At 45.1% G+C, this 13,641-nt stretch overlaps 1 protein-coding gene across 12 annotated transcripts in view; it reads right to left on the bottom strand.

Moving 5' to 3' along the window:
- Window positions 1-1,044: 1,044 nt before the first annotated feature.
- LOC118358628 (phosphatidylinositol 3-kinase regulatory subunit gamma) overlaps window positions 1,045-13,641 on the bottom strand; it is a 280,295-nt gene continuing 267,698 nt past the window's right edge. For 4 of the 12 annotated variants that reach the window (XM_052480125.1, XM_052480126.1, XM_052480127.1 and 1 more), the window contains 8 exons: window positions 11,071-11,169; window positions 8,476-8,656; window positions 7,844-7,969; window positions 7,438-7,580; window positions 6,996-7,172; window positions 6,085-6,159; window positions 4,747-4,920; window positions 1,045-1,878 (listed from right to left, as the gene is read on the bottom strand). In XM_052480125.1, coding sequence (XP_052336085.1) covers window positions 1,665-1,878; window positions 4,747-4,920; window positions 6,085-6,159; window positions 6,996-7,172; window positions 7,438-7,580; window positions 7,844-7,969; window positions 8,476-8,656; window positions 11,071-11,169 — 1,189 coding nt within the window. In that variant the 3' untranslated portion in view covers window positions 1,045-1,664. Of the gene's footprint in view, window positions 1,879-4,746; window positions 4,921-6,084; window positions 6,160-6,995; window positions 7,173-7,437; window positions 7,581-7,843; window positions 7,970-8,475; window positions 8,657-9,240; window positions 9,380-9,457; window positions 9,470-9,616; window positions 9,638-9,709; window positions 9,731-9,771; window positions 9,807-10,086; window positions 10,099-10,538; window positions 10,551-10,785; window positions 10,798-11,070; window positions 11,170-13,641 lie in introns of those variants that run through there. The other 8 variants (XM_052480133.1, XM_052480134.1, XM_052480135.1 and 5 more) reach the window with 8 other exon arrangements.

The following is a 13,641-nucleotide window of genomic DNA, read 5'->3' as shown; positions in this document are numbered from 1 at the left end:
TCAGGGAGTAGAGGTGACCGAATAGACTGGAAAATTGCACATTGTGGTTGTTTGTAATTGTGTCAATATTTATTGTGCGATGTTATAATATTTTATTTTCAACAGAAATGTTTCCACTAGTCTTAAAGTCAAGCACCGGGTAAGAAGTTTGAGTGAAACACAAACAAAAACAAAAAAAAGGAAAGAAAAGAAAAGCAATATATCTTCAAAAGCTTCAATGTGCACTTTGATTATCTCTCCTGCGAGTCTGTCTGGAAGCTGGGTTCGTTCAGCTCTCCGGGTGACTGCTAACCTAAATAATCATAATACATTGTTGGATTGCACTTTCTTCAAGTTTTTATCATCATCAAAAGCATTCGTCTTCAACTTGAAACTCCCCCCTCCCTACCTGCTTCGTGTACACTAAAACGTTCAAAGCCTATTATCTCAAAGGTTCCGTAACCGATACATAAAGTCCCCGTTTGTTTTAAACAGACATTAGCATATACTACAAATAATATTTTGTTTAAAACAAACATGTTTCAGGTTCTAAGGTCGTTTGTTTCTCCGTAGTTTTGGGGTTTGGTGTCAAACCGTACGGTGCCGCCTTGGCTGGGCTCTCCTCTTAGATAAGTGCTTCTACCCCGACCCGTGACCGCCGTCTAGACGGTCAAACCTACCGACCGTCTCCGTCTGTGCGTACCATCCCCTCAGAGCTTATAGTGCACGAGCACTTGGCCCAAACTCTGTTTCGTGTGTGGTATTAAACAAAGCAACCACTCTTTTTCAATCTTCTCCATTCATACAGACTAATAAAAACACAATGAACTTGTTTCTGCCCATGCCAACTTTGGTCTCTGTAGGTGACTATAACGACATGACTTTACCATGACTTACAATGTGTCAAAGGAAACATGATCCAGCCATCGAGAAAACAAACTCACTCTCCATCTACGGTTAGTATAAAATCGAGATTTTTTTCCTTCTTTTAAGACTACAAAACACTTTTCTCGCGCTTGTGACCCCTCTCGACGCTTCCCTCCCTTCCCTTCACCCCCCCCCCGACCCTTCAGCAGCAGTCTATATGGAGGGACACTGAACAAGCGTCTTTTGTCTGTTATGCTACATTATTTTTGCTTCTGATTCGGAAAGGGAACAGAGAACATACACTCGACATCATTATAATCATCATCTCTTGCATTTAGCAAACAAGCGGTGAACAAAATAAATTGTCCAGATAAAAAAAAGAAAGAGAACAAAACCAGAAGAGAGAAAGGTAAGAAATAAAATAAAAATTTAAAAAAAATTGGGGCGACAGACGGACGACAGGAAACAAAGCCTTAAAATTGAGCGTCTTCATGTTGTCGTTAAATCTGTAAAAGAGCCCTGGCTGGAGTTTAGGTTGCAGCAGGGTCACCTAAAACTCGGCTCTTCTCTTTTCCTTCAGTTTTTTCACATTCACAAACATTTAAAACGTCCTTGTGCAAATCAAGCAGTCTTTAGAAAGAATGCCCTCCAATTGTTCTAGTAAAAATATATATAACTCCAAGGTGGCTGAAGTGTGTGTCGCAGCAAGTGTTTCCCACTTTTCCCCACATCTCAGGTATTTTCTCAGGTTCTGGGTAATAGTTACCCCCCCACCCCCTGTCCCCTCATCCATCCTGGGGCTGGGTGGGGGGGGGTGCTCATCTCCGTGGGGCAGGGCCGGAGGATGAGGGCATCTGTGCGTAGACAGGGTAGGCCAGGCGCACATTGAGCGAGTCGTTGTGCTGGACAAGGGAGGTCTGGTGGTAGTGCAGGACCAGGTCTTTCAGAGAGCTGTACAGGTTGTAAGGCTCAGCGAAGCCGTAGCCCCTCTGCGTGCTGTAAATCACACAGTGCTTAACCTCGCCCTCCACACTGTAGAAAGAGAGGATAGGAGGTGTTAATACGAGCCAAAACACACAAGTTACGTTACAGCCTTATACTAAAATGGATTGAAATTGTTTTCCTCATTCATTTACACAATACCCCATAATTACTAAGCGAAAACAGGTTTTTAGAAATGTTTGTGGATTTTATATAAAACAAATAACAAAAAATAACTTATTTATATAAGTATTCAGACTCTTTGCTATGGAACTCAAAATTGATTTTGTTTCCATTGATCATCCTTGAGATGTTTCTACAACTTGACTGGAGTCCACCTGTGGTAAATTCAATTGATTGGACATGATTTGGAAAGGCACACACCTGTCTATATAACGTCCCACAGATGACGTGCATGTCAGAGCAAAAACCATGCCAATGAGGTCAAAGGAATTGTCCGTAGAGCTCTGAGACAGTCTTGTTTTGCCAAGTCAACCAGCCTTTTTCCTAGCTCCTATTTTTCCCAGTCTCTGTCTTTTCCTAGCCCTCCTTGTTTTGAACCTTGCCTGTCCTGATGCCGAATCCGCCTGCCTGACCACTCTGCCTGTTCTGACCTCTAGCCTGCCTGTCCCCTTGTACTGTTTGGACTTGGACCTGTTCACTGAACCTCTGCCTGTCCTGACCTTTCGCCTGCCTTTCGCCTGGTACTGTTTGGACTGGTTTATGAACTCTGGCCTGTCCCTGACCTGCCTTTTGCCTACCCCTTTTTGGTATAATAGATATCGGAGCTCAACTATCTGCCTCCTGTGTCTGCATTTGGGTCTTGCCTTATGCCCTTATAATCTGGGGAGAAGGGCCTTGGTCAAGGAGGTGACCTAGAACCCGATGGTCACTCTGACATAGCTCTAAAGTTCCTCTGTGGAGATGGGAGAAACCTCCAGAAGGATAACCATCTCTGCAGCGCTCCACCAATCAGGCCTTTATGGTAGAGTGGCCAGATTGAAGTAAAAGACACATGACAGTCCACTTGGAGTTTGCCAAAGGGCATCTAAAGGACACTCAGAGACCATGAGAAACAAGATTCTCTGGTCTGATGAAATCAAGATTGAACTATTGGGCCTGAATGCCAAGCATCACTTCTGGAGGAAGCCTGGCACCATCCCTACCGTGAAGCATGGTGGTGGCAGCATCATGCTGTGTGGATGTTTTTCAGCGGCAGGGACTGGGAGACTAGTCAGGATCGAGGGAAAGATGAATGGAGCAAAGTACAGAGTGATCCTTAATGAAAACCTGCTCCAGAGCTCTCAGGACCTCAGTCTGGCAAAGGTCCCCTTCCAATAGGACAACGACCCTAAGCACACAGCCAAGAAGTGGCTTCGGGACTAGTCTCTGACTGTCCTTGAGTGACCCAGCCAGAGCCTAGACTTGAACCCGATCTAATATCTCTGGAGAGACCTGGAAATAGCTGTGCAGCAACGCTCCCCGTTCAACCTGACAGAGCTTGAGACGATCTGCAGAGAAGAATGGGAGAAACTCCTCAGGAAGACTCATGGCTGTAATCACAAGGTGCTTCAACAAAGTACTGAGTAAAGGGTCTGAATACTTATGTAAATGTCATATTTCGGTTTTGTTTGATTTGTCATTATGGGGTATTTTTGTATTTAATCCATTTTAGAATAAGTCTCTAACGTAAAAAAAAAGGTGGAAAACGGGAAGGGATCTGAATATTTTCCAACGGCACTGTATAAGAGCAGTTTTTGACACACTCACAGAGGATTATTGAACTACCACAATTTAGCAAAACTTACCATGGCATATCAACATCGCAGAGACTCAATCAGTAGTACATACAGAGAGACTGACACTACGGAGCAGGCTTATCTTATTGATAGAATATACTTGAGTACTGACACTACGGAGCAGGCTTATCTTATTGACAGAATATACTTGAGTACTTACACTACGGAGCAGGCTTATATTATTGACAGAATATACTTGAGTACTTACACTACGGAGCAGGCTTATCTTATTGATAGTATATACTTGAGTACTTACACTACGGAGCAGGCTTATATTATTGACAGAATATACTTGAGTACTTACACTACGGAGCAGGCTTATATTATTGACAGAATATACTTGAGTACTTACACTACGGAGCAGGCTTATCTTATTGATAGTATATACTTGAGTACTTACACTACGGAGCAGGCTTATCTTATTGATAGTATATACTTGAGTACTTACACTACGGAGCAGGCTTATCTTATTGACAGAATATACTTGAGTACTTACACTACGGAGCAGGCTTATATTATTGACAGAATATACTTGAGTACTTACACTACGGAGCAGGCTTATCTTATTGACAGTATATACTTGAGTACTTACACTACGGAGCAGGCTTATCTTATTGATAGTATATACTTGAGTACTTACACTACGGAGCAGGCTTATCTTATTGACAGAATATACTTGAGTACTTACACTACGGAGCAGGCTTATCTTATTGATAGTATATACTTGAGTACTTACACTACGGAGCAGGCTTATCTTATTGATAGTATATACTTGAGTACTTACACTACGGAGCAGGCTTATCTTATTGACAGAATATACTTGAGTACTTACACTACGGAGCAGGCTTATATTATTGACAGAATATACTTGAGTACTTACACTACGGAGCAGGCTTATCTTATTGACAGAATATACTTGAGTACTTACACTACGGAGCAGGCTTATCTTATTGATAGAATATACTTGAGTACTTACACTACGGAGCAGGCTTATCTTATTGACAGAATATACTTGAGTACTTACACTACGGAGCAGGCTTATCTTATTGACAGAATATACTTGAGTACTTACACTACGGAGCAGGCTTATATTATTGACAGAATATACTTGAGTACTTACACTACGGAGCATGCGTAGCAGCCCTTCTTGCTGCTCTCCCTGATGAGGAAGGCTCCGTCAGGTTTGCCTAGTAGAAGGTCTTCAGACTGGATTCTGTTCAGGTCTCCTACAAACCAGCTCTTCTCATCATAGTGGGGCAGGTTTTCATCCTCCTCCGTACTCACAAAGTACCCTCTACACACACAGGAGACAGGGGAGAGAGATAAGCATAGGGTCTAGCGGAGATTCATTTTAGATGATTAATCTATGGTGGTGCCAACATATAAAATGAGTACGATTTTGCTCAAATCTATATCCCTCAAACATGAGTATAGTGAAAAGACTATAGTGAATGAGCCAATGTGAAGTCTATTGCTCCAAGATGTCCATGGTACAGATAAGAGTGAGCCTTGCAGTGCGAGGCCGGGCTCTATTGCTCCAAGATGTCCATGGTACAGATAAGAGTGAGCCTTGCAGTGCGAGGCCGGGCTCTATTGCTCCAAGATGTCCATGGTACAGATAAGAGTGAGCCTTGCAGTGCGAGGCCGGGCTCTATTGCTCCAAGATGTCCATGGTACAGATAAGAGTGAGCCTTGCAGTGCGAGGCCGGGCTCTATTGCTCCAAGATGTCCATGGTACAGATAAGAGTGAGCCTTGCAGTGCGAGGCCGGGCTCTATTGCTCCAAGATGTCCATGGTACAGATAAGAGTGAGCCTTGCAGTGCGAGGCCGGGCTCTATTGCTCCAAGATGTCCATGGTACAGATAAGAGTGAGCCTTGCAGTGCGAGGCCGGGCTCTATTGCTCCAAGATGTCCATGGTACAGATAAGAGTGAGCCTTGCAGTGCGAGGCCGGGCTCTATTGCTCCAAGATGTCCATGGTACAGATAAGAGTGAGCCTTGCAGTGCGAGGCCGTGCTCTATTGCTCCAAGATGTCCATGGTACAGATAAGAGTGAGCCTTGCAGTGCGAGGCCGTGCTCTATTGCTCCAAGATGTCCATGGTACAGATAAGAGTGAGCCTTGCAGTGCGAGGCCGTGCTCTATTGCTCCAAGAGGTCCATGGTACAGATAAGAGTGAGCCTTGCAGTGCGAGGCCGGGCTCTATTGCTCCAAGATGTCCATGGTACAGATAAGAGTGAGCCTTGCAGTGCGAGGCCGGGCTCTATTGCTCCAAGATGTCCATGGTACAGATAAGAGTGAGCCTTGCAGTGCGAGGCCGTGCTCTATTGCTCCAAGATGTCCATGGTACAGATAAGAGTGAGCCTTGCAGTGCGAGGCCGGGCTCTATTGCTTCAAGATGTCCATGGTACAGATAAGAGTGAGCCTTGCAGTGGGAGGCCGTGGGCTCTGAACACTTACTCATCTGTGTTCTCGTTCTTGATCCCCAGCCAGTCGTTAATTCGTTTCTGTCGTACTCCTTTGTGATTGAGCCAGCTGGGGTGAAGAAAGAAAGAAAGAGAGAGAGAAAGAGAAAGAGAAGAGAGAGAGAGAGAGAGAGAGAGAGATAGATAGAGAGAGAGAGAGAGAGAGAGAGAGAGAGAGAGAGAGAGAGAGAGAGAGAGAATTAAATAAAGTTAAAGCACTTCTTTCATTATGCGCATCGTTCCTCCATTGAACAGGACAGACAACAAAAGGTATTGAATTAATAGCACTCGCACAACCCTTCTGAATGAATCTGGTAATGCTATTCTCCCCAGGCATCCCAGGGACTTCCCTATAAAGAGCCTGCCTTTAGCTCAGATGATACACAAACTTGTAATACAGCCTAGTGTAGCTTAGTGGTTCGGCAGGTAGCCTAGTGGTTAGGGCGTTACGCCAGTAACTGAAAGGTCGCTAGATCAAATCCCCAAAATGACAAGGTAAAAATCTGTCATTCTGCCCCTGAACAAGGCAGTTAACCCACTGTTCCTAGGCTGTCATTGTAAATAATAATTTGTTCTTAACTGACTTGCCTAGTTAAATAAATACAAATATGGCAGTTCTCCAGTTAACCCGGTATGAACTCCTTGCAGTCTGGGTTACTTACACAAGGTATGTGTCCCTACTATACACCTACAAGGTTAACTCTTTCCTCCATCATATATTACTTACCCAAGACACTGGTGTTACTCTGTTAACCCTTTCCTGTATGGGTTACTACTTACACAAGGTACTGGTCCTATACGATAACTGCATCTTAACCCTTTCCTGTATGGGTTACTACTTACACAAGGTACTGGTCCTATACAATAACTGCATCTTAACCCTTTCTTGTAGGGGTTACTACTTACACAAGGTACTGGTCCCTGATCTTGCGGAGCTGGATGAGGTCAGGTTTGAGGCTGTTCATCTTCTTGTCCGTCTCTCGGTTGTCCAGTGCCTGGGTCTTCAGGTCCTGCTCCAGACGAATCTTACTCTCGTGGATCTCCCCTAGACGAGACTTAAGCTTCTCATAGTTCATCATGATCCTGTAGGACAGAGAGGGAGCGGAGGGTGAGAGGGGGCGGATGGGTCAGGACACTGCATACTGTATGTGTACTAGTGCACTACTATTACCATTATTCATCACTATTCCCATCAACCCCACAACCTAACATTCTGTTCAACACTTAAGGTCCATCTAGACACCACATTCTCTGATGTACACAAACATGACTTTGCCTGACGACAAAGAGAGTGTATTCCAATTGGAGCAGGTCTGAGCCGATGACAAAGAAAAGCCCCCCCGAATACCTCTCGATCTCCTTGTCGTTGCCCTCCCGGCGGAAGCGCTCAATGTACTCTTTGCTGTAGCGCTCCTGCGTGTGACACTGCTCCTCGAAGATCTTGATGGTCTCGTTGAAGGCCTCAATGGCCGTCCGCTTCATCTGAATCTCCTGAGAGGGTGATAAACAAAGACATCGGGGCAATCAGTCCTCCATTCATCAGCCTGAAAACGGTGCGATCATCCAATGAATAAAGTCTATTTGTCTTGATTTATCAGCCTGGCACAGTCATGCACGATGACGACACAGTCATAAAATAGAACATAGTTTGGTGTCAGCTAGCTACTGGGTCTGTATTGGGTTTGGCGATGCGGGTGCAGGGTAGGTGTGTGTGGTACGGCGGGCTAACAGTAATAGTGGGTTGTGTACGGTACCTGTGAGGTCTTGGTGTATTCCTCATAAAGCCGGTCGTACTCCTTGCTCTTCTCCTGGTATTGATTGTGGTACTCCTGGAGTTTCTTCCCCACCGCGTCAATGTTGTCCTCTTTCACCAGCTGATCCTGAGAGGAAAGAAAGAGAATGAAAGGAAGATTAGAGGGAGATGCATTGATATAAAGTGCAGAGAGCGAGCGGAAGAGAGAGAGAGAGGAGGAACAGGAGTTGGGAATTAGCCTGTCTGATTGTGCTTACAGAGGGAGGCTTCCTGATTAATTCATGACCCATGATGCCTTTCTCTAGGTGCAAGGGGGGGGGTGAATTCTCCACGCTAAGGCTTTTGAGTAATGACTGGCTGAGCACGGGAACCACGAGAGAGAGTGAGAGAGAGAAGAATAGGCAGGGTTATATTTCACCATGCTGTGAATCCTGCTGTACAGGCACTTTGCCTGGGAGGGAAGGGAACAATCCCCAGCACTACTCATTAGATTGACTGGGGATGCACAGGAGAGGAGGAGAAGAGCTGGGAGAGGAGGAAGATAGGTCCTGAAGAGAAAGAGAGTAAAGGATGAGGACAGTGAGAAGAAAAAGAGGGTGGAAAAAGAGTGTGTGTGTGTGTGTGTGTGCCTACCTGCTGGTAGCGTGAGATGGGGTACATGAGCTTGACGTCTAGCTTGGTGTTGTACTGGGCCAGAGACTCATGTCTGTAGTGACTAATCAGCTCCACCACAGAACCAAACGTCAGGGGGTCGGAGAAACCGTACTTCCCATCCCGGTGGTAGATCTTGATCAACTTGTTGTTGCCCCCTTTCCTACAGAGAAGAAAACGACAGAGAGAGGATGCATGTATGAAAGAGGGCTTTCTGGAACCATTTGGACTCCTGTAAATTAATTAAAACAATATACATTTTAATAATACCTTTAACGACGACTACCTCATAAAAAAAACTTCCTCTATACATAAACTCTTGAGTGAAGTGTCTGATGCCTTACCTCACTGTTAGTGTGTAGTGTGGTAATCTACCTCACTGTTAGTGTGTAGTGTGGTAACCTACCTCACTGTTAGTGTGTAGTGTGGTAATCTACCTCACTGTTAGTGTGTAGTGTGGTAACCTACCTCACTGTTAGTGTGTAGTGTGGTAACCTACCTCACTGTTAGTGTGTAGTGTGGTAACCTACCTCACTGTTAGTGTGTAGTGTGGTAACCTACCTCACTGTTAGTGTGTAGTGTGGTAACCTACCTCACTGTTAGTGTGTAGTGTGGTAACCTACCTCACTGTTAGTGTGTAGTGTGGTAACCTACCTCACTGTTAGTGTGTAGTGTGGTAACCTACCTCACTGTTAGTGTGTAGTGTGGTAACCTACCTCACTGTTAGTGTGTAGTGTGGTAACCTACCTCAGTGTTAGTGTGTAGTGTGGTAACCTACCTCACTGTTAGTGTGTAGTGTGGTAACCTACCTCACTGTTAGTGTGTAGTGTGGTAACCTACCTCACTGTTAGTGTGTAGTGTGGTAACCTACCTCACTGTTAGTGTGTAGTGTGGTAACCTACCTCACTGTTAGTGTGTAGTGTGGTAACCTACCTCACTGTTAGTGTGTAGTGTGGTAACCTACCTCAGTGTTAGTGTGTAGTGTGGTAACCTACCTCACTGTTGTTGTAGTGTGGTAACCTACCTCACTGTTAGTGTGTAGTGTGGTAACCTACCTCACTGTTAGTGTGTAGTGTGGTAACCTACCTCACACTGTACCTCAGTGTGTAGTGTGGTAACCTACCTCAGTGTTAGTGTGTAGTGTGGTAACCTACCTCACTGTTAGTGTGTAGTGTGGTAACCTACCTCACTGTTAGTGTGTAGTGTGGTAACCTACCTCAGTGTTAGTGTGTAGTGTGGTAACCTACCTCACTGTTAGTGTGTAGTGTGGTAACCTACCTCAGTGTTAGTGTGTAGTGTGGTAACCTACCTCACTGTTAGTGTGTAGTGTGGTAACCTACCTCACTGTTAGTGTGTAGTGTGGTAACCTACCTCACTGTTAGTGTGTGGTGTGGTAACCTACCTCACTGTTAGTGTGTAGTGTGGTGTGGTAACCTACCTCACTGTTAGTGTGTAGTGTGGTAAACTACCTCCCTGTCAGTGTGTAGTGTGGTAACCTACCTCACTGTTAGTGTGTAGTGTGGTAACCTACCTCACTGTTAGTGTGAGGTGTGGTAACCTACCTCACTGTTAGTGTGTAGTGTGGTAACCTACCTCAGTGTTAGTGTGTAGTGTGGTGGTAACCTACCTCAGTGTTAGTGTGTGGTGTGGTGGTAACCTACCCCAGTGTTAGTGTGGGGTGTGGTAACCTACCTCACTGTTAGTGTGTAGTGTGGTAACCTACCTCGCTGTTAGTGTGTAGTGTGGTAACCTACCTCACTGTTAGTGTGTAGTGTGGTAACCTACCTCACTGTTAGTGTGAGGTGTGGTGTGGTAACCTACCTCACTGTTAGTGTGTAGTGTGGTAACCTACCTCACTGTTAGTGTGTAGTGTGGTAACCTACCTCACTGTTAGTGTGTAGTGTGGTAACCTACCTCACTGTTAGTGTGTAGTGTGGTAACCTACCTCACTGTTAGTGTGTAGTGTGGTGTGGTAACCTACCTCACTGTTAGTGTGTAGTGTGGTAACCTACCTCACTGTTAGTGTGTAGTGTGTGGTAACCTACCTCAGTGTTAGTGTGTAGTGTGGTGGTAACCTACCTCACTGTTAGTGTGTGGTGTGGTGGTAACCTACCCCAGTGTTAGTGTGGGGGTGTGGTAACCTCACTGTTAGTGTGTGGTGTGGTAACCTACCTCACTGTTAGTGTTAGTGTGGTAACCTACCTCACTGTTAGTGTGTAGTGTGGTAACCTACCTCACTGTTAGTGTTAGTGTGGTAACCTACCTCACTGTTAGTGTGTGGTGGTAACCTACCTCAGTGTTAGTGTGTAGTGTGGTGGTAACCTACCTCAGTGTTAGTGTGTGGTGTGGTGGTAACCTACCCCAGTGTTAGTGTGGGGTGTGGTAACCTACCTCACTGTTAGTGTGTGGTGTGGTAACCTACCTCACTGTTAGTGTGTAGTGTGGTAACCTACCTCACTGTTAGTGTGTAGTGTGGTAACCTACCTCACTGTTAGTGTGTAGTGTGGTAACCTACCTCACTGTTAGTGTGTAGTGTGGTCACCTACCTCACTGTTAGTGTGTAGTGTGGTAACCTACCTCAGTGTTAGTGTGTAGTCGCCCTGCATTTTAGTGGAGGCATCCCGAACCAAGAAGGTCCCATCAGGCATGTCTCTCAGCTTATCATTCACCTCTTCCCTGAAGAGAGGGATGGCGAGAGGGATGGAGAGGGGGAAGATAAGGAGATGGACAGAGGGAAGAGAGGGGGGAGAGAGAGAGAGAGGTTACACATCTGAGGCAGTGGCCAGATGACATTTACAAGAAAGGCTCAACTTTCCCAGTAGTTATGGCAGTGAATATACACTTTACCCTCCGTCCCTCCCTCACTTCCTCAACACATTGGTGCCCTTGAGACTGGAGAGACCGGCACACATTGTTGTGTGTGTGTGTGCGCTAACTGGCTGCAGGCAGAGGCCTGTGTCCCAACTCTCAGCTGAAACCGTATGGATAGTGGAGACATGTTGGGATGGTTTACCTTAAAACGAAACACACACACACACACACACACATCCTAAATGGCTCCAGTCTGTATCCCAGACAGGCTTTAGGGGCTTTCCTGTCTGTCTGCAGAGCAGATTGCTCACCCTCCATCCCTCCCTCCCTCCGTCTGTCTGTCTGCCTATCGGTCTGTATGTCTGGGCCAGTGTGGGCAGTAAGCCTCGTCATGCTGAGAAATCAGCCTCCCACCTCCAGTCAGCTGACATCTCCTTGGCCGTCTCTTGGACGCCGCGGGTTAACTTCAGCCTGCCGGAGCAGCTGGGGCCCTGTGTGTGTGTATGTGTGTGAAGGGGATGTGGGGCAGTGTGTGGAGTTTATTTGACATGACACAGCATTACTCGGACACTGCTGCCCCAGGCTTAGATGAAGAGGGGGGTTCATTTACTGCCAAATTCCCTAAACCCTCTCCTAACTATGCACACTTGGTAACTTTCGGTTTTGTGTGTTTGAGTATGTGTGTGTGTTTGTGTGTCATGCATTGTAAACAGTGCGGCCATTAAATAATTTGAGCAATAAGAGCATGAAACACAACCCAAACTAGCCAGAGAGACACTGACTGACGACGATATACTATATTTAAAAATCATATATAAAGTTGAAGCCGGAAGTTTACATACACCTTCGCCAAATACATTTCAACTCAGATTTTCACAATTCCTGACATTCAATACTAGTAAACATTCCCTGTCTTAGGTCAGTTAGGATCACCACTTTATTTTATGAATGTGAAATGTCAGAATAATAGTAGAGAATGATTTATTTCATCTTTCATTTCTTTCATCACATTCCCAGTGGGTCAGAAGTTTACATACACTCAATTAGTATTTGGTATCGTTGCCTTTAAATTGTTTAAATTGGGTCAAATGTTTAGGGTAGCCTTCCACAAGCTTCCCACAATAGGTTGGGTGAATTTTAGCCCATTCCTCCTGACAGACCTGGTGTAACTGAGTAAGGTTTGCAGGCCTCCCATGTTTGCACATGCTTTTTCAGTTCTGCCCACAAATGTTCTATAGGATTGAGGTCAAGGCTTTGTGATGGCCACTCCAATACCTTGACTTTGTTGTCCTTAAGCCATTTTGCCACAACTTTGGAAGTATGCTTGGGGTCATTGTCCACTTAGAAGACCCATTTGTGACCAAGCTTTAACTTCCTGACTGATGTTTTGAGGTGTTGCTTCAATATATACACATAATTTCCCCTCCTCATGAGGCCATCTATTTTGTGAAGTGCACCAGTCCCTCCTGCAGCAAAGCACCCCCACAACATGATGCTGCCACCCCCGTGCTTCACGGTTGGGATGATGTTCTTCGGCTTGCAAGCCTCCCCCTTTTCCCTCCAAACATAATGATGGTCATTATGGCCAAACAGTTCTATTTTTGTTTCATCAGACAAGAGGAAATTTCTCCAAAAAGTACAATCTTTGTCCCAATGTGCAGTTCTAAACCGTCTGTTTTTTTTATGGCGGTTTTGGAGCAGTGGCTTCTTCCTTACTGAGCGGCCTTTCAGGTTATGTCGATATAGGACTCGTTTTACTGTGGATATAGATACTTTTACACCTTTTTCATTCAGCATCTTCACGAGGTCGTTTGCTGTTGTTTTGAGATTGATTTGCACTTTTTGCACCAAAGTACGTTAATCTCTTAGGAGACAGAACGCATCTCCTTCCTGAGCGGTATGACGGCTGCGTGGTACGATGGCGTTTATACTTGCGTACTATTGGTTGTACAGATGAACGTGGTACCTTCAGGCGTTTTGAAAATTGCTCGCAAGGATGAACCAGACTTGTGGAGGTCTACAATATTTTTTCTGAGGTCTTGGCTGATTTCTTTTGATTTTCCCATGATGTCAAGCAAAGAGGCACTGAGTTTGAAGGTAGGCCTTGAAATACATCCACAGGTACACCTCCAATTGACTCAAATGATGTCAATTAGCCAATCAGAAGCTTCTAAAGCCATGCCATAATTTTCTGGAATTTTCCAAGCTGTTTATAGGCACTGTCAACTTAGTGTATGTCAACTTCTGACACACTGGAATTGTGATACAGTGAATTATAAGTGAAATAATCTGTCTGTAAACAATTGTTGGAAAAATTACTTGTGTCATGCACAAAGT

Source organism: Oncorhynchus keta, chromosome 26, assembly GCF_023373465.1.
Source record: "Oncorhynchus keta strain PuntledgeMale-10-30-2019 chromosome 26, Oket_V2, whole genome shotgun sequence".
Lineage (NCBI taxonomy): Eukaryota > Metazoa > Chordata > Actinopteri > Salmoniformes > Salmonidae > Oncorhynchus > Oncorhynchus keta.
Note: the sequence above shows the minus strand (reverse complement) of the source record. Positions and strands in the feature narration are given on the sequence as shown.